Consider the following 19,719-nt stretch of genomic DNA (forward strand, 5'->3'; position numbering starts at 1 on the left):
TCATCCGGGGAGGAGGACGAGGAGAGACCCGGCAGGAGAGGATCTGTTGGCGGCTCTGCCTGGAGCAATGCCTCTGGTGGGTGCTCAGGGTCCTGAGGCTGAGATGACCTCTCCTCTGTAGGGGACGGAGGAGGCCGGGAAGAGGTGGCCTCCGGAACCCTGTGTTCGGAGGCGGACGAACGTGGAGGGATCTGCTGAGGGCCCTGGGCTTGGTGGTACGCCCAGGGGGTCCTGAAACCCCACTGCTGAGGACCATGCTCCTGCTGGGTCTCGGGGAACAGAGCAGCAGGTCTGTCAGCGTCCAGGTATGCGCTGTCCGCTCGCAAAGAGACTGATGCCTGGTGAGACGGCCACGGAGGGGCTGAACGGGAGTGATACGGGTCCGTTACTCCCGATGGCGGAGACCTCCTTGGTGCCGGAGATTGGTGCCGCGAGCCATACTGGTGCCGCGATCGAGACCGGGACCTGCCACCAGCGCAGTGCCGGGAGGCCGACCTGGATCTGGATCGTCGATGGCGAGAACAGCTCCTCGAGTCACGGTGCCGGTAATGATGGCTCGAGCCCGAGCGGTGCTGGGAATATCGGGACCAGCGTGAAGATGACCTACGCCGCGAGTACGACTGGTACCGCCGCGGAGAGCGGTGCCGGGACTGCGAGCGGCATTGCGAGTGAGACCTCCCTCGGGACCGGGAGCGGTGCCAGGATCTTGACAGTGATCGGTGCCGACTCGGGGGGTCCAGGGACGGTGCTCGCATGGCCATAGGCTTGCCCTTCGATTGAAGAACCCGCACCGGCGGTGCCAGGGGTTGGGGCAGCATAGGCTCCGTCAACGCGATGAGGTCCCTGGCCAAGGAGAATGTCTCGGGCGTAGATGGGACCACCAGCTCGACCCCAGATCTTAGCGGGGAGCTGGGAGGGACCGGACTCAACGGACCTCCCGGGCCCGGAGTCGACAAAATCCCTGGCATGGCCCTCGTGGCTGGAGTTGGCGGTGGGTGCTCCGTCCGAGCCTGCTTAGCCAGGGTGGAGGACGTTGACGGTCTTTTCCCGGGGCCGGGCGCCAGAGAAGGACGGTGCCGCGGTGTTTTCGCGGCCCTGGAGTGGTCCGGTGCCGGAGCTGAGGCGGCACTCGGTGCCGAGCACGAAGGATCAAGCGCCGCTTCCATTAGCAGAGTCTTTAGGCACTGATCTCGCTCCTTTTTGGTCCTTGGTTGGAAGGCCTTGCAAATTCGGCACTTCTCCGAGATATGCGATTCCCCCAGGCACTTTAGGCAAGCGTCATGGGGATCGCTAGTGGGCATCGGCTTCTTGCAGGCCGAGCACGGCTTGAACCCCGGCGAACCAGGCATGAGCCCGGCGCCGGGCGCGGGGGAGGGCTAAAGCCCAAAGCCCGCTAACTATATTCAACAAGAACTATTAACTACAACTAATCTAAACTTCACTAACTAGAACTAGAACTACAAATAGAACTAGAAAAAAAGACAAACAAGGAGAAGCTAGGGACGTGGAGGACAGCTATGCCGCGCTCCACAGTTCCAACGACCGACACGGCGGTAAGAAGGAACTGGGGAGCGGGCGGGCCGGCAGGGGTATATATCAGCCGCCACGGTGGCGCCACTCTAGGCGGCGACCTGCCGGCCTGCTGGAGTTGCTAGGGTAAAAGTCTTCCAACAAGTGTGCATGCGCGGCGCGTACACCTACTGGAATGGATATGAGCAATCACTCGAAGAAGAACTTGTAGTTTTACATCTGATCTGAAGGACAGGGCTATTGACCGATATTTTTTAACGCACTAGCCAATGGTCAATACTTCCCCAGAAGGCACTCACTGCTAACCTAAAAGGGCTGACAGATAACATTACCAGTAAGGAAAAAGTCTCTGGAACTTGAGTTCATTAAGGAAGGTCATTAAATATATGGTAATAAAGCTAATAATCTTCTGGCCAGAGCAGAGTGTTCATGCACAAAATGAGTTCGTTTCATACACAGGGCCAGGGCAGTTTTTGGGTGGATCCATCCTTCCTCCATTTGTTACGAACTCCAGAACCTCCTGGTTACTTTTGCTAGGATAAGGCATATATCCAAGAGAGAATATCTCCCACAGCAACACACCAAAGGACCTGGACACAGAACAAAAGGAAAGAAGGTCAAGGACACAGGCACAAAATAGTATTGCAATTCAGTGGCTATGCACTTAGAGCCATAAAAACCAGTATTTGCTTTGTGCACCCTACAGTCAATCAACGTGTGGAACTCTCAGCTGCAGGAGAACACTAAGACAAAGTGGCTGATGTAAAAGAAGGGCTGGATGACTTTATGGGAATCAGTAACAATCATTGTTAAGCAAGCCAAGACTGTGATATGAGTAATTAAATGTCATGCTTCAGAGTACAACTACACTATCTGCCCAGCAGGGTCAGGAAATAGTCATATATACTTGGTGTCTAACATGTTATAATTGGATACAACAGGTGTATTATTGTGAGAGGACTTGCTTTCTTTTGAGGCATTGGGTATTAGGCCTGGTCTACACTACAATTTTAGGTTGAATTTAGCAGCGTTCCCTCAATTTAAGCCTGGACCCATCCACACGATGAAGCCCTTTTTTTCGACTTAAAGGGCTCTTTAAATCGATTTCTTTACTCCATCTCCGACAAGGGGATTAGTGCTGAAATCGGCCTTGCTGGGTAAAATTTGGGGTAGTGTGGATGCAATTTGACGGTATTGGCCTCCGGGAGCTATCCCAGAGTGCTCTATTGTGAGTGCTCTGGACAGCACTCTCAACTCAGATGCACTGGCCAGGTAGACAGGAAAAGGCTCACAAACTTTTGAATTTCATTTCCTGTTTGGCCAGCATGGCGAGCTGATCAGCACAGCTGACCATGCAGAGTTCATGCAGAGCACATCAGCATGATGTGCACATTGCCGGGGCATATTGCTCGGCTCATAGTTTGTGAAAAGTCTATGTCCGTGTCTGTGTCCTCATCACTCTCATCACCGCACTGCCATCGCCTCCTCGCCTGGTTTTGCTTTTGCAGCTTCTGGTTCTGCACTGAAAAAAGGTGTGAAATGATTGTCTGCCATTGCTCTGATAGAGGGAGGGGCGACTGACTACATGGCTTACAGGGAATTAAAATTAAAACAAAAGGGGTGGCTTTGCATCAAGGAGAAACACAAACAACTGTTACACAGAATGACCCCCTCAAGGACTGAACTCAAAACCCTGGGTTTAGCAGGCCGTTAAGTTCACAAAACAAATCATGTCAATTTCTTGTTTTGATCCAATCCATTTATCTTTTACATCTTAGACTAGCAGCAGATGGTGCAGTATGACTGCTAGCCATCACCATCTCTTGGCTGCTCGCCAGAAAACGGTGCAGTACGACTCCTAGCAATCGTCATCTCCTGGGTGCTCAGCAGAAAATGGGAATGACCTGGCTGAGTCACTCCCATGTCTGCCCAGGCACCCCGACCAACCTCACCAAGGTCGGCTAAAAGAGAACCCAGGAGGTGACAATGGCTACCAATCGTAATGCACCGTCTGCTGCCAAAAAGCAATGAGCTGCTGCTGTGTAGTATTGCAATCCCACGTCCACCAGCACCCAGGAGACATACAGTGATGGTGAGCTGAGCGGGCTCCATGCTTGTCGTGGTATGGCGTCTGCTCAAGTAACACAGGGAAAAAGGCGCGAAACCATTGTCTGCCGTTGCTTTCACGGAGGGAGGGAGGGAAAGAGGGAGGGAGAGGGGGTCCTGATGACATGTATGCAGAATGACCTGCGACACTGTTTTTGCCCCATCAGGCATTGGGATCTCAACCCAGAATCCCAATGGGCAGCGGAGATTGCGGGAACTGTGGGATAGCAACCCACAGCTACCCACAGTGCAATGCTCTGGAAGTCGACGCTAACCTTGATACTGTGGACGCAGTCCGCCGACTTAATGCACTTAGAGCATTTTGCGTGGGGACACATACAATCGACTGTATAAAAGCGATTTCTAAAAAACCCACTTCTATAAATTTGACCTAATTTCGTAGTGTAGACATACCTTTACCCACTGCCGGAGGCAGGACTGTGGTTTGATCCTTTATGGCAAATCTTGTGATCCTGAATAAACAACAATGCACTTCGCTCTTGTACAGAGGATACAAGCGACCCCTAGCCTCAGAGTCCTAGCCCCATATGTTTCAGAGAATTAAAATTAGAACATTCCCTGGGTTACATCACAAGCTTTAGTCTCTGTGGCTGGGCATGTAACATTCTGAAGATTGAAAATGCAACCTCCTCAGCATTCATTTGACTGGCAGCTTGGAAAATGTCAACATTTTATGGGTTAAACACTGCAGTGCGGTTGGTAACAGAAGAAAACAGCCCAATGATCACCACTTTGGTGCTGATGGACAGCAAAAAACGCTACTGTGTCCTTGGGAGGATTTAACTTGCTCCATCAGCTGTGAAACAGGCTGTATACTCTCACTCCACACCCTGGGAAGCAGAGGCGGCTCTAGGCATTTTGCCTCCCCAAGCACGGCAGGCAGGCTGCCTTCAGCGGCTTGCCTGCGGGAGGTCCCCGGTCCCGCAGATTCGGTGGCAGCCTGCAGGAGGTCCGCTGAAGCCATGGGGCCAGCGGACCCTCCGCAAGCATTCCGCTGAAGGCAGCCTGCCTGCTGCCCTCGAGGCGACCGGCAGAGTGCCCCCTGCAGCTTTCTGCCTCAGGCACGCGCTTGGCATGCTGGTGCCTGGAGCCGCCCCTGCTGGGAAGGCAGCTGGTGAACATTAGTACTGATGGCTTCACAGTCTCCTCTTCTCCCCAAACACTCTCCTGCACTCTTGGTTTCCTGACCCAGCTTCGCCTGAGTGATTCTTTCCCAATCAGCAGAACCCCTGCTCTGTCAACACTGGCCCTCTGCTTCCTGACACTAGGGACCGCCAGCCACGGCAGAGTGAGCAGGGCCAGGCTCAGCCACACAGTGCAAGTGACTGCTCAAGACCCTGCCCTTCTGGGGGTATCCAGAGCCCTTCACTGACTGCAATTTACATGTCAGCCCAATCTCTCCCACCCTCCCCTGGCACCACACGGCTTCATGTGCTGCGTCGGGCCAAGAGGAGGTGGCAGTTTAGGGCATTTCCTCTTGCTCCTCTGACACTGGCTGTGTCTGACCTTGCTGCTGAAAGATGGTTTGCTCCTACAAAGAGACTAGACTCCTTTCAATAGCGTACAACTGACACCTTCCTTGCTAGATCACCTCTTCATAACCAATACAGCATCTAAGTCAGATCCATTGCTTCCAGGAGAGAGCCTTCACTTTTCAAGGATCTGGTTATTCGCTCCCTCATCCCCTCCACTAGATCCCTTGCTTTCAAAGCGCCATCTGTTTTTTTTTTTTTTTTTTTTGGGGGGTGGGGGAGGACAGGAACGCGTTCCTTTTACAGTGGGAAGTAGGTAGTAAGTCATTTTTAAAAACAGGTCAAGAAAAAAGAAGCCCACCATGTATCAGTTTTTGAAGTAAATATTCCTTCCATAAAGGCCTCGGGTGGCATCCATTTGACTGGCAGCATGGCACACCCGCCCTTTCGATAATAACTGGCCCTGCAGAGGAAAAACAAAGCGAACAGTCAGCCCAGGATTCAGAAAGAAAGTGGCATTAATATAATACTTTTCTAATTAACGGATTACAGTGAGGGCTGGCTTACAGGATTACAGCCTGAGGGCTGGCTCGTTTAGTAAAGAGCTTAAATTGAGGCTTTTCTTATAGACAAAGCAGCATGGCAGAGATTATATTGATAAGATCTTTTTCTGTTCATAGAAACAGTGGGAACAGGCATTTAACGTAGGGACAGCTCTGTACTTTGCCTCGCTTTGTGCCTGATCCCACAACCTGTGAGTAATCCTGTGGATAGTCCCACTGAAATCACTGCAATTACTCACATGAGTATGATGAGTCTCAGAGCAAAACCTTCCTCTTTGGGAAAGCTTTTTCACTGTAGCAGGGAAGACATTTCACAGCACTGATACCCACATCCAGTTAAGCACCCCCCTCAAAAATAATAAAAACCTGTAAAAAATAAATCGACCCAACCACCAGAAAACAATGCTGCTAGGTCAGGTTGGCAGAGACCCTGGGGTTTTCCACTATCCACTGCAGCATGGGGCCTGGGTCACTTATAGGTTTAAACTAGTGTAAACGGTGGATTCTCTGTAATTTGAAGTCTTTACATCATGTTTTGAGGACACCAGTAACTCAGGCAGTGGTTAGGGTCTATTACAGGAGTGGGTAGGCAAGATTCTGTGGCCTGTGATGCACAGGAGGTCAGACCATGATGGTCTTTTCTGGCCTTAAAGTTCATGAGTCTGTGAGAATACCCCAGGCAGCATTCTTAGCATGGTAAGGGAGAAAAGCCAGAGTCCACTAGGGATTTTGCTATTACCATGAATTTTATGTAGCTGGTGATGGCTGCCAGCATAAAATCCTAACACTCATAGGCCATGGCTACACTGGAGAGTTGCAGCGCTGGTGGTGGGTTTACAGCGCTGCAACTTACTCTGTGTCCACACTCGCAAGGCAAAGCCAGCGCTGCAACAACCTCGCTGCAGCACTGGCTGTACCCCTGGTCTGCTTGGGGTGTAACGATTGCAGTGCTGGTGATGCAGTGCCGCTCGTCAAGTGTGGCCACCAAAAGCGCTTTTATTGGCCTCCAGGGTATTAGGAGGTATCGCAGAATACCTTTTCAGCCTGTCTGCTCATCAGTTCACACTCTACTGCCCTGGGCTTAGGTGACCCACCCTTTAAATGCCCTGGGAATTTTAAAAATCCCCTTCCTGTTTGCTCAGCCAGGTGTGGAGTGCAATCAATCAATCAATCAGTAACCATGCCTCCACGTGGCAAACGAGCCCCAGCATGGAGCACTGGCGAGTTGCTGGACCTCATCAGTGTTTTTGGTGAGGAAGCTGTGCAGTCACAGCTGCGCTCCAGCCGTAGGAATTATGATACCTATGGGCAGATATCAAAGTCCATGCTGGAAAGGGGCCATGAGTGGGACGCGGTGCAGTGCACGGTTAAAGTAAAGGAGCTGCGGAGTGCCTATTGCAAAGCCCGTGAGGGAAACCACTGCTCAGGTGCTGCCCCCATGACCTGCCGTTTTTACAAGGAGCTGGACGCGATACTTGGGGGTGACTCCGCTGCCAATCTGAGGACCCCGATGGACAGTTCAGAGCAGGGAGAGGAGAGGGAGGTGGGGGGGAGAGGAAACCGAGAGTGAGGGTACTGGGGTGGGGGGAGACACCCTGGAGTCCCAGGAGGCATGCAGCCAGGACCTCTTCTCAAGCTAGGAGGAAGGTAGCCAGTCACAGCAGCTGGCACTTGTTGGTGAAGAAACAGCAGAGGAGCATGTTCCCGGTAAGCAGCTTTTATTTTCAGGATGGAAATGTTTCGGGAGAGGAGGGGGGGTTATGGCTGCATGCATGCATGCCTAGAGGTGGAAGAGCCCATTGATGTGGTGTATCACGTCTCGGTAATCGGCGTCTGTAATCTCTTCAAAAGTTTCTGCCAGAGCGTAGGCAATGTGCTTGCACAAATTTATAGGGAGAGCCACTGTGGTCTTTGTCCCAGTCAGGCTAACGCGTCCGCACCACTGTGCCGCAAGGGGTGGGAGGACCATTGCTGCACACAGGCAAGTTGCATAGGGACCAAGGCAGAATCCGCATTGCTGTAGAAGACCCTCCCGCTCTTCCCGGGTAACCCGCAGCAGCGAGATATCTTGCAGGATTAACTCCTGTGTAAAATGTAGGGATAGTGTTCAGTGCAGTTCCCACCACGCTGCTCTCTGCCTTCCCCAATGCACAGAAACCCCAGTGCAGCCCTGAACCAAGAAGTCCCCCTTCCCAGGTGAGCCGCGGCAGTGAGATGGCTTCCACGATTACTTAACTCCTGCACTCATTTCCCATTACTCACCATGTCTTCACTGCTGTGGCCTCTCTGTGCTGTGCTTGCTATGTGTAAAGGATGCTACAATGAGACTAAAACTCCTTCACTGTGATTATACACAATGCAGCCTCTGTAATAAATGTTTCCATTTTTGTTTTTTTTCTAATGACAGTGTCCTTGACTAGTACTAGTAACATACCGGCCCTATCACAGACTGCTGAAAAGCTACAAAACCTGAGGAGGAAACCAAGAAAAAGCAAAGAAGATTTGGTGAAAGCAGTTATGAATCAGTCTGCCAGAGAGAGCAAGAGGCTTCAGGACTAGAGAGAAAAGATTCAGCAGTGGAGGGAAACACAAAGCAGGAGAAAGGAACTGGCTAAGAAGAAAAGCACTAAGCAGCTGATAAGCCTCCTGGCGCGCCATATGGACAGTATCCAGTCACTCGTAGCCATGCAGGCAGAGCACTACCGTGCTGCCCCCCACCCCGTCCCAAAGCTCTCTCCCTTGTGCCCCAATGTCAGCTCAAAACCCCCTTCTCTAGCATCCAGGTTCTTACCACCACCAGCTGCCCCCAACACCTGTACGTTCACCCACCAGCCCTGAGAACTACGACCCTTACCCTCTGCACTCATCCCCCATCACCATGCAGTATAGGCATCCTGAAGTGCAGCAGTCATTGCACAGCACTCCGGACAGGACATATTCAAACCTCTGACTGTACAGTTCACCACCCTACCACCCTGCCCTTTTACTTACTTTCTTTTCAATATATGATTTCTTTGCTTTTAAAACAGTTCTTATTATTGCAAAAAGTGAGATACCGTACACCAAGGAAAAAACAGGCACTGCAAATCATTGTAACCACTGCACTTCACTCCCGTGCAAGGCACCAAACATTACTGTTGGCTTTCAGCCTCAAATTACTCCCTTAAGGCATCCCTATCCTTGTAGCCCTGTGCGGGGCCTCTCTAGTAGCCCTGCTCTCTGGCTGTGCAAATTCAGCATCCAGGCGTTGAACCTCGGAGATCCATTCCTGACTGAATGTTTCACCCTTCCCTTCACAAATATTATGGAGGGTACAGCATGCAGATATAACCACAGGGATGCTGCTTTCCTCCAAGTCTAGCTTCCCATAAAGAGATCTCCAGCGTCCCTTTAAATGGCCAAAAGCACACTCCACAGTCATTCTGCACCGGCTCAGCCTGTAGTTGAACCAGTCCTTGCTCCTATCAAGCTTCCCTGTATACGGTTTCATGAGCCAAGGCATTAACGGGTAAGCGGGGTCTCCAAGGATCACAATGGGCATTTTGCGTCCCCTACTGTGATCTTCCGTCTGGGAAAAAAGTCCGGCCTGCAGCTTCCTGAACAGGCCACTGTTCCGAAAGATGCGTGCATCATGCACCTTTCCAGGCCAGCCTGTGTAAATGTCAATGAAACGCCCACGGTGATCCACAAGCGCCTGGAGAACCATAGAAAAATACCCTTCGATTAATGTACTCGGATGCCAGGTGGGTGGTGCCAGAATAGGGAATATGCGTTCCCATCTATCACTGCCACATTTCTGACTATCCCCTACTGTTATCTTCCGGTCTGGGAAAAAAGTCACGGCCATGCAGCTTCCTGCTTCTTCTTAGCAGGATGCGATTAATGGCCCTGCAAACTTGCATCAACACGATTCCAACGGTCGACTTTCCCACTCCAAACTGGTTCGCGACCAATCGGTAGCTGGAGTTGCCAGCTTCCAGATTGCAAGAGCCACCCGCTTCTCTACTGACAGGGCAGCTCTCAATCTCGTGTCCTTGCGCTGCAGGGTGGCGGCGAGCTCCTCACACAGTCCCATGAAAGTGGCTTTTTTCATCCAAAAGTTCTGCAGCCACTGCTCGTCATCCCAAACTTACAGGATGATGTGATCCCACCACTCAGTGCTTGTTTCCTGAGCCCCAAGGCGGCGTTCCACGGTGCTGAGCATGTCCGTTACTGCCCCAAGCAATTTAGTGCCACACGCGTCAGGCGACTCGATATCGTCGGAATCCTCACTGTCACTTTGGAGCTGAAGGAATAGCTCAATTGCCAAACGTGATGAGCTGGCAACATTCATCAGCAAAGTCCTCAGCAGCTCAGGCTCCATTTCTCACACAAATCGCACTGCACAGAGACTCACAATGGCGCCAAACTGCTGGGATGTGAAGCGATGCACTATGGGGCGTTGGGACAGGAAACGGAATGACCCGCACCCTTCCGTCCCCTTCCCACAACCCACGGCGCCAAAATGGGACGAGGTGCTCTGTGGGATAGCTGCTCACAATGCACCACTCCCAACAGTGCTGCAAATGCTGCAAATGTGGCCACACTGCAGCGCTGGTAGCTGTCAGTGTGGCCACACTGCAGCGCTGTCCCTACACAGCTGTACGAACACAGCTGTAACTCCCAGCGCTGCACACCTCCAAGTGTAGCCATACCCTTAGCTAGATATCAGGCCTTTTGTGTCAATATCATTTAAAATTAAATCCATCAAGCTCAAATCCTTGTACTGGCAGGCACATATGGGAGCTTGTGCATGCAAGCAAGCTAGAGGTATGCACACAAAGTGAATGTGAATGGAAAAGTGTGTAAATTTCATAGATGCCTTTGAAGAGGAGTAAAGGGTACTAGCAGTTAGTTGTGCCAAGTATGCTGTTTTGCCATCTCAGAGTCCTCTTGTATTGCAGGGCTTCACGGCAGCAGGGTCTTGCCTTGTTTGGTAATAAAAACCAAACAGTGCAAATGCACTCACATCTCTAAGGGAGTGCTACAGTCACATCACCTCAGGCTGTGATCTTCCCAGAACTCAAGCTAAGTAGGGTCAGGCCTGCTCAGTACTTGCATGGGTGACCTCAACAGGAAAAACCCCAAGGTACCAACACAATTTCTTACAGTGATTCAGTAAGTGTCTTTCTTTCCATTGAGCCAGGAGTGAACCAGTGCTCCAGCACAGTGTTAGGGGGTGCTATGCAGCTGGGTTGCAGATGAGCTGTAAACTGAGGTCCTGACCACTTGTGATCATTAAAGATTTCCTGGCACTTCTTGGAAATACAGCCTCATTAACCCTAGTGGCCTGGCTAAATTCCAGTTTGAGTAATTACAGTCTCCTGATCTTTCCTCCTTTACATGCAGTCAATTGAAGAGATTTACTTATGACAAAAAATGGAAGGGAACAGGGTCAATAGCAAGGAGGAGGGAGATTAAACTCAAAGTGATTTGGAGTCACAGAACAAAAGGGCACATCAATGACTGATGCCACTTAGTGCTGAGAAAATGAAAGGAAAACACTAGGGATGGAATTCAAGAGAAGGGGAAAATGTTCTCTGGCCATATGGAAAACTCTTCCCAGAAGGCTCTGAGGAAGCAGTAAGCAGCCTGTCAATCCACAACTTGAAAGCAAACAATAGCATCAGACAGGGAGTCATATGGGAAGGATTTCAGAAATCTCTCTTTTCTGGGGTTAAACAGAGCAGCACATGATGACACTTAACCAGGCACATAATACCCCATTCTGGTACATTTCTGCCTAGTGATGCCATAAACTGAGTTCTATTACCTGTATATGTCCCGGGCCATTCCAAAGTCTCCAATTTTAGCTACTCTTCCAGGCCCTTGACAAGTAAGGAGACAATTCCTGGCAGCAATGTCCCTGAGAAAGAAAGAAGGAAAGCAGCAGAAAGAGAAGGAGAGAGAAAAGAAAAAAATCATTTAACCTTTCAACAGTTTTGCAAAAGCCAAAGGAAATGACAAGAAAACATGTCCTGCTTTCCTGAGGGGCTGAGATCCCTCAAATCCCAGTGAAGTCAATATCTGCAGATAAGCTATGTCCCACTGTTTTAGTAGAAATCTTTTGAATTCAAACATTCCATTTGCTATTTGTAATAATTTTTAATGTCTTTTATCATTACACATGGATTATTCAGTATGGCAAGGGCCTCCTGCCAATACCCCTCCTTGCAAGTGTTGTTGAGACTCTAGAAAGTTGGCAGTAAAAGATCGGAGTTAGACAACCCACCTCTTCCAACAAAACTCTGTCCCATCATGACTACTGCCCCTATACCTACTACATCTTTGTCATGTGTAGTCACATCTATGCCAGAGGCAGGCAGAATAGTCAGTGCTACAAGGAAAATGCTCAAACCTGGATTTCAGAAACCAGACAGACACCTGACTCCAACCATAAATCCGTGCCCTTGCCTTGAACTCTGTCACCCATCTCTAATGGGCTGCATGAAAACCCTGGGTCTGGGCATAGATCCCTTGTGGCCTGGTTTCACTAGAATGAAAACCAGGAGCACAAACCTGGCAAAATCACCTCAGAGAAGTGAACTAAAAAATGGCAGCAGGAAGTTTGTGGCTCCCCTGCAAAGCCATGCAACTCTGCTCCATGTGGCTGCTGAGCTTTTCCAGGGACAGATAATGGGAAAGCACTGATGGTTAGCACCTCAGACTTTGCAGCCAGAAGGACTACAAATGTGGCTATTCGTAATCATGTTGGATGCTATAAAACTCTCAAATTATTTCCTTAAAACTAGAACTATTGAGGATATTGAAAAGGTCTGAAGAATGTGGACCAATTCTGCATTATTTTTATGAATATTTTGTGTATCTCTATGTGTTTCAGTATTGTGGTGGGGCTTGCTGTATAGAACACTATGGGTTAATTCTTAATGTAGCTCTCAGCACATACACAGGAACAAGGCAATGACTCTAACTCAGCAACTGGTGCCTAACAGACAGTACAGTGCTGGAAGTCTACTTCCAACCTCTCTGGCGAGATGCATAAACCACACTGACCAGGTTCGTATCCCAGGACAAACAAAAGGACATTTAAATGAATAAAAGAGTGCCTGTGAGCTCCAGGAGGAGCCTGTGGGTTAGACTGACACAGAGGCAGATGAGGCGGTGCAATCTAGCTCATCCAGGCCCAATGTCAGGGGAGCCTGGGAAAAGTGGGAACTATCTAAACTGGCAAGGAAAGATTAAGGTTTAGGGTTTGGCTACACTTGCGAGTTGCAGCGCAATAAAGTAGCCCCAGGCGCACTAGTTGACTCCCTGTCCACAGTGGCAAGGCACTTAGAGCGCTCTGACTCCACGGCTGCAGCGCTGCTGGTACTCCACCTCGGTAAGTGGAATAACGTTTGCTTTGCCCCCGCTGGAGCACCGTGGTGCCAGTGTGAACAAGGTGTTGCATTACTGCACTGTGATTGGCCTCCGGAAACATCTCATAATCTCCTTAAGTCAAGTGGCCACTCTTGTCATTGTTTTGAACTCTTGTAGGAATGCAGATATGCCCCTTCAAAGCTCTGTTTCTGACAGCCGACATGCAAGTCGTTACTGTGGAATGCAGTATGTGAGAGAGAGGGGGAGGTCTGCTGCTGTCTGAACTTACAAGACAGCATACTGACATGCTCTCAGCCCCTCAAAAAACCACTCTCTCTCCCCCATATTGGGGGGCGGCTGCCCACCTCCATGCGAGAGGGGGCTAGAGTTGGCCAGAGCAGCTGCGCACGCTGGCAGCCAATCAGGGAATGGCCTACAGAGAGCCACTCAGGGCTGAGATTAGAGCCAGCCAATCAGGGCTAGGCTAGGCCCTATATAAAGGCTTCCCAGGAAGGGCACAGGCAGTCTCTCCCAGGCCTTCAAAGGCTAAAGGTCTGTCTCTTGTGTGAGGAGATTAGCACCTGGGACAGCGCAGTGCAGCGCTGGGCAGGCTAGGGGGAGCCAAAGGGAACTCCAGCCTGCTACGTGCCAGGCTGCAGGCCTGAAGGAAGGGCCTAGCCAGTGTGAGGGGCTGAAGGGAAAGAGGCCCATGGAGAGAGACATGCGAGGGGAGAGAAGGAGGGCAGGAAGGCTGCTGCCAAAGGGTCCCTGGGTCAGAACCCAGTGTGGAGGGCAGGCCTGGGTCCCCCCCTCTTTCCCCTTGCACATACACCCAGCCATTTGACGTGGCAGGGGTGGACTGCACCAGACCCCTGACACAAGGGGTAAGACTTTGGGGTGTGGTTGACCACTGTGGCTGGGGCATAGAGAAAGACTGTTGTTAACCTACCACCACCACCCCCGGAAGGGGGTGAGGATGGACTAGGGGGCACTGCCGGATGGCAATGGCCTGAAATGGATGTTGCCAAGCCGGGAGCAACATGGGTCCAGACACCAGCAGAGAACAGATGACCAATGGGACACCATCAGCAGAGTGCACTCCCCATGGACTGAGCTAATTCCTGGAGCAACCAGTGGGAAGCACCACGGTGGTGAGTCCCAACCCTGTCACACCCCTGTCACACTCCACCCCACCCCTCCCATTTTAAAAGCATGTTGCAGCCACTTGCATGCTGGGATAGCTGCCCATAATGCACCACTCCCAATGGCGCTGCAAGTGCCACAAATGTGGCCACACCAGTGTGCTTGAAGCTGTCAGTGTGGACAGACTGCAGCGCTTTCTCTGCTGTACGAAAGCTGGTTTAACTCAAAGCGCTCTACATCTGCAAGTGTAGCCATGCCCTTAGGTATGATAAAATGCATACAGGCCTTTCATTGTTGTAACCCTTTTAGAACATAAGAGGGGACATACTAGGTCAGACCAAAGGTCCATCTAGCCCAGTATCCTGTCTTCCAACAGTGGCCAATGCCAGGTGCCCAAGAGGGAATGAACAGAACAGGTAACCATCAAGCGATCCATTCCCTGTGGTCTATTCCCAGCTTCTGGCAAACAGAGGCTAGGGACACCATCCCTGCCCATCCTGGCTAGTAGCCATTGATGGATCTATTCTCCATGAATGTATCTAGTTATTTTTTGAATCCTGTTCTAGTCTTGGCTGTCACAACATCCTTTCCCTCACTGTTGTGTTCCTTTGGTTAAATAAATAATACTTTGTTTGGAACAAGTTGATTTCTATCACCACACTTTCATGCTGGTCACAAGTCCCAAAGAGAAATCTACAGCAGCGGGCAAAACACAGCTGGAGCTGCTGAGGACTCCCAGTTGGTGGATAGGGGACCCAGTCTAAGAGTGAGGTGAATGGTGGAATTCCATCTTGAGAGAAGTGCAGGTGCTGGGCCTGTCTCTTGGAAGGGTACTCAGGGGAAACGGAGCAAAAAGGTTAAAGCTGACTCTAGAACCATAACAGAGGGGATTTAAGAAATACTCCTGGAAAAAGATGCTGTGGGCCTTCAGGTCATCATTAAATTCTTGATTTTTGGAAAATGGGGAGAATATTACTGTCTGAACCACATGTCTGAGGCATGGATGGGAAACCGTCTCCCCTGAAAAGGGAACAGGTGAGTGGCTCTCTAGCCTTGCTTGACTTTGTGGATAGAATCAGGTCCATCTCAAAAATCTTATACTAGGTCTGAACAGTACTACACTTTAACCTGTGTGTGTATCCAGGGCCAGGGTGAGAACAGCAAGGAATGAACAGAAGGGCAATAATCAAAGCTTGTTGGAGGGAAGGGCTACAACCTACTATAACAAATACCTGGTTGCTTTCATACAGATGACAAAAACTGCATACATGTTGTGGCCCTAGGGATAGAGCTCAGGTTCTTTGGCACCATGAATACAAGCCTTCCTCACTTGAGATAAAGTAGAGTCCCTGTGAATAATTACTATTAGTCAAGCTTTTGGCTCTTGGCTTCTAAAAACATCCAACCACTAGAGGGCAGTGGTACATAAACATTCACCACAGACTTATTGTACGTGCTGGCCAATATTATTACAATACAGTACACACCCACACATACAAAGGGCAACAGTAAATAGTCCTTAATAGCACATGGTCTTACTCACCTGTGAATGAAGTGGTTTTCTTCCAAATACTGACAGCCACATGCAATGTCGCGAGCCACATGTAGCAAGTCCAGCATGCAAAGGGAAGAGGGCTGGCTCTACCAAAAGACAAGGTACAAAGGGAGGGTTAAAGCAGAAATGATGTGGTTCATCATCAGAGCTATGAGTCACCACTGAGTTAGGGAGATCTCAAATGAAGGACGTGGATCAAATGCTAACACAAATACACAAGGGAATGTAAACTACCTCATACACAGCTTTCCAACTAGCATAGATGTTTCATATCTGGGGAGGTTCAGAAAAGGTGCTGGCACCTAATCATACACACAAATCGCACTAATAGAAGCAGAATCACTAGATCTGATATCTTACTGTAGTAGGTCATCTAATTCTCCTCAGCTGCTGCAGGATTATTCCTCACAGTGTATTCTCCACTGCTTTACGCAGTCTAGCTTTAAATGCGCTTACACCACCTCTTGTGAGAGACTATTCCATAGTCTCAGTACTATAAATATTTTGGTGATATTTAACCTGAATTTATCTTTGCTCAGTTTCATCCCATTATTCATACTTCCTTAAGTTACCTTAAACAATCAACCCCTCTTCTTCTACAGCCTCCACATATTATCTGAGTTACCGAGTGCCATCTTGGTATTTGCATCCTTCACCTGTGTATAGATTTTTATCAATTGCCAGTTTGGTTATTTAACTTAATCTCCAGGAGGGCATCAGTGCAGGGAGCTGATGTCTTGTGACAGGAAAAGAAGAGTGCATTCATACAGAACTACATGATGTACTTTGGAGAGGAAGAATTGCCTTTAAGTGACATGACTGATAGGCATGCCAGGACTCTGCACGCAGATGAAGCAGATCATCTTCATTGCACCTATTAAGAGCAGCATCTTATAACACTGTATACCCCACCCATTGATACACACACCAGTACTGGTTCATCAGTGCCTAGGACTCTAAATGCCCCCTCCCTTCATGATGAAAGGTCACTAGGTCCTAGTATGCTGCTCCCTGCCACCGTCCAGCTCTGAGTCATAATGGACTTTGCCTAACCAGCTGACTAGGATTGGAGCCAGCTCCTAGCCTTCTCTGCAGTTTGCAGCATGCACAACTGAACAGGAAACAGCAAGCACTGGCTGCTACAACCGAGGTCTTAGTCTGGCTGAAAGGGTTAGGGTAAACCCAGCCTTAAGGTACCCTAGTCTAGTGAAGAGAGCACCAAAGAACTGCAAAGCACCCTGCATTATATGTTGTCTGAGCAGAGGCTTACTTGCACAGCATCTCACACACACAGCTAAGCAAAAAGGACTGTGTAGACATATCTATCCTGCCTGTGTTTTACTATACACATGGTTTGTTTAACATGCACAGGGATTACTGAAGTGCCCTAATACACAGGAGAAGAGGGCTGGGCTTTTATTTATTTGTGCATAGTGTTGTTCCCCGAAGCCTTACTTTTTGATGGAGAATCTTTTTTAGTCTCGTTGTGCTGATTACTGAGTGATTCAGCAGCATTGAACATATGGCTAAAATGATCAACAAAAGGGTGATGGTGTCTTTTCTTAGGGGTCTGAGCAGGGGCTGCTTCAAACCTTTCAACCCATTTAATGGCCTTTCTGCTGTGATCACAGTTCAGGAGCCAACTCAATGGATACACAGTGAATAAAAAGTCCAGTGCCTCAGGGTGCAGAGACTGACCCCTGGGCTGAGTTGAGCTAAGACACAAGGCAGATGGAGGGATGAAGCCACAAGTTGATTCTAATTGTGATGCTTTTCCTTCCTTGGTCAAATTTTGGCTAAACTGAAATTCTAAAGCAGATGTGACTTATCAGCCAACAACAATTTATCTGAGTAATTTGTGTGAAAAACAGAGTTTTCAGACCCATTTTGTGAACAACATTGACACACTAGAGAATCAGCTTTACAGCTGTTTACAGCTTTTCCTCCCCAGAGGAGAGGAAGAAACCAGCTGGAAACTGTAGCTCACTATCAACCTTTAGAGCGAGAGGCGCATTGGAAGCACTAAAGCAACATCTTCTGTCCCACCCCTCCCTTTTAGGTCCAACCCCTCTAAAGGCAAAGGTGACCTTAAAACAAACTGACTATTGTTCAGTATAATCACTACTCTGCACAACAAGCTGCAGGATACAAAGGAGGGGAAATTACTGCTTATCTTCTAAAGCCATCCTCTGATTGCTTTGCCATGTGAGAAAAGGATCAAACCGATAGGGTTTTGAACTCCACAGAAAGGAGAATTTTGCAATGTTCTCAGTATGTTCCTGGCATTTGAGCAGTTAAGTACTGCCCAAATCTATAGAGCTTATCTCACTCATGAGGAGGGAAGTACAGCCCCTAAATAGACACTGATCTTCACTAGATGTGGGCCAGAACAAAAGCCCTGGGTCCATAAATGCCTGAAATTTGGGAGAGTTTGGATCTGAACTTTCTGGCTTGGCCTCACCTCTGATCTTGATAACCCTCAGATAGGATAAACTAGTAAAGCTCCACAGAAGTCAATGGATTTATTCTTAGGCTACTTTTCACCAGCTGAGGATTTGGCCTATGGGTATAAGTGTTACATTTTTTGTTTAGAGTCCAATGGAATGTTTATTTTGTTCAGCCCAGTTGCATGTTTTTTATTGTATGAGGTATCTTGATGCGATGCTGACAGGCAAATTGTAAATGATAACAATAAGGAAAGGACAAGGAAGGTGAGAGAGTGAGGAGGAAAGGCAAGAAGGGAGAGACAAAAGGGGTAGTTATGTAGTAGGCAGTAAAGCATTACCACTGTATCTGCCAAAGCTGATTTCTCTTTGTACTTAATTTTCCCTAGGAAGCTAAACCCCCTTTCCTCAATAAAGGTCCGTCAGTGAATTTTGAAAAAAACATCATTGTCTGGCTGGGCTTGACACGCTTTGTGAGACTAGAAGTCTGCGTGATCAAAGGGAAAGTTACTTTGCTATAGCCTATCATCTGAGGGCTGGTCTACACTGAAAAATTACACCCTGACAGAGATAGTTAAGATGACCTAAGCCCTAGTGTAGATAGTGCTAGGTCTGTGGAAGAATTCCTCTGTTAATCTAGCTCATGCCTCTTGGGGAGACGGATTAACTACAACAATGGGAGAACTCCCACAGTCACTGTAGTGAGTGTCTACACTGAAGTGCTGCAGCCGTGCCGCTGCAGCCTTTAAGTGTAGACATAGTTGCAGATTGTCTACTTTGAACTTCAGTTTGGGGTCACGGGGAGCAGGATTGAGCAGATACAAGCTGCACAGCTGCAGGCCAGAGCAGTTGTACGCAGGATTGGTCATGCTCCAGCAGATGGGAAGGAACCCACCAGCCAAATAAGTGAGCACCCATATTTCCAGACCAATATTCCCAACTTTACCACAATAACTGTTAACCATTTGAGCACAGCACACTGCCCATCTCTGATATCTCACCAATGAGCGCAATCCCTGGCTTTGTACTTCCCGAGCCAGCAGGTGCAGGGTGAACAAAGGAGGCAGCATTCTCAGACCCGGAAAAAAAAGGCAAATCTCACACACTGCTTTTCTTCTCCCCTTCTCATCTGATCTGTTCCTTTTCCTTCCCCTCCTCCACTGGAGATGCTGCTCCTCCACCAACTGGCCCATCTCCTCAGTCCCATGGGTATAGTATCTGGGTACCTTGTGTCCTCCTCTTCCCTACATGTTCCTTTTCTGGAGTTGTCTGGCAGCTTCAGACCCACTGGTGGCTCAGGTTCCTGACTTAGGGGTGGCTTCTCTTTCTCCTCCTTTTATAGAGCAGTGGACTTTATCAAAGGCAACTAGACTGGCCCCTCCTTCTAGTCTTTGGAGAGCCTGGAGACTTGTAGAAGCGGCTGGAAAGTAGGAGAAGGATCCAGCACCATGTAACCAGCCAGCTCCCTGCAGGCCACCAGCAAGTGCTCTGTGGATTGATTACACATGTCCCTGAAATACAGTTTG

General features: G+C 49.2%; 1 protein-coding gene across 1 annotated transcript in view; it reads right to left on the reverse strand.

Moving 5' to 3' along the window:
* The window catches only part of ALK (ALK receptor tyrosine kinase), a 635,008-nt gene that overhangs the window by 9,042 nt on the left and 606,247 nt on the right, over positions 1 to 19,719 (reverse strand). The window contains exons 24-27 of the mRNA XM_075064275.1: positions 15,738 to 15,835; positions 11,505 to 11,597; positions 5,491 to 5,592; positions 1,986 to 2,120 (exon numbers count right to left, since the gene is read on the reverse strand). Of these exons, the coding sequence (XP_074920376.1) occupies positions 1,986 to 2,120; positions 5,491 to 5,592; positions 11,505 to 11,597; positions 15,738 to 15,835 (428 nt within the window). The remainder of the gene's footprint in view (positions 1 to 1,985; positions 2,121 to 5,490; positions 5,593 to 11,504; positions 11,598 to 15,737; positions 15,836 to 19,719) is intronic.

Source organism: Chelonoidis abingdonii, chromosome 3 (genome assembly GCF_003597395.2).
Source record: "Chelonoidis abingdonii isolate Lonesome George chromosome 3, CheloAbing_2.0, whole genome shotgun sequence".
Lineage (NCBI taxonomy): Eukaryota > Metazoa > Chordata > Testudines > Testudinidae > Chelonoidis > Chelonoidis abingdonii.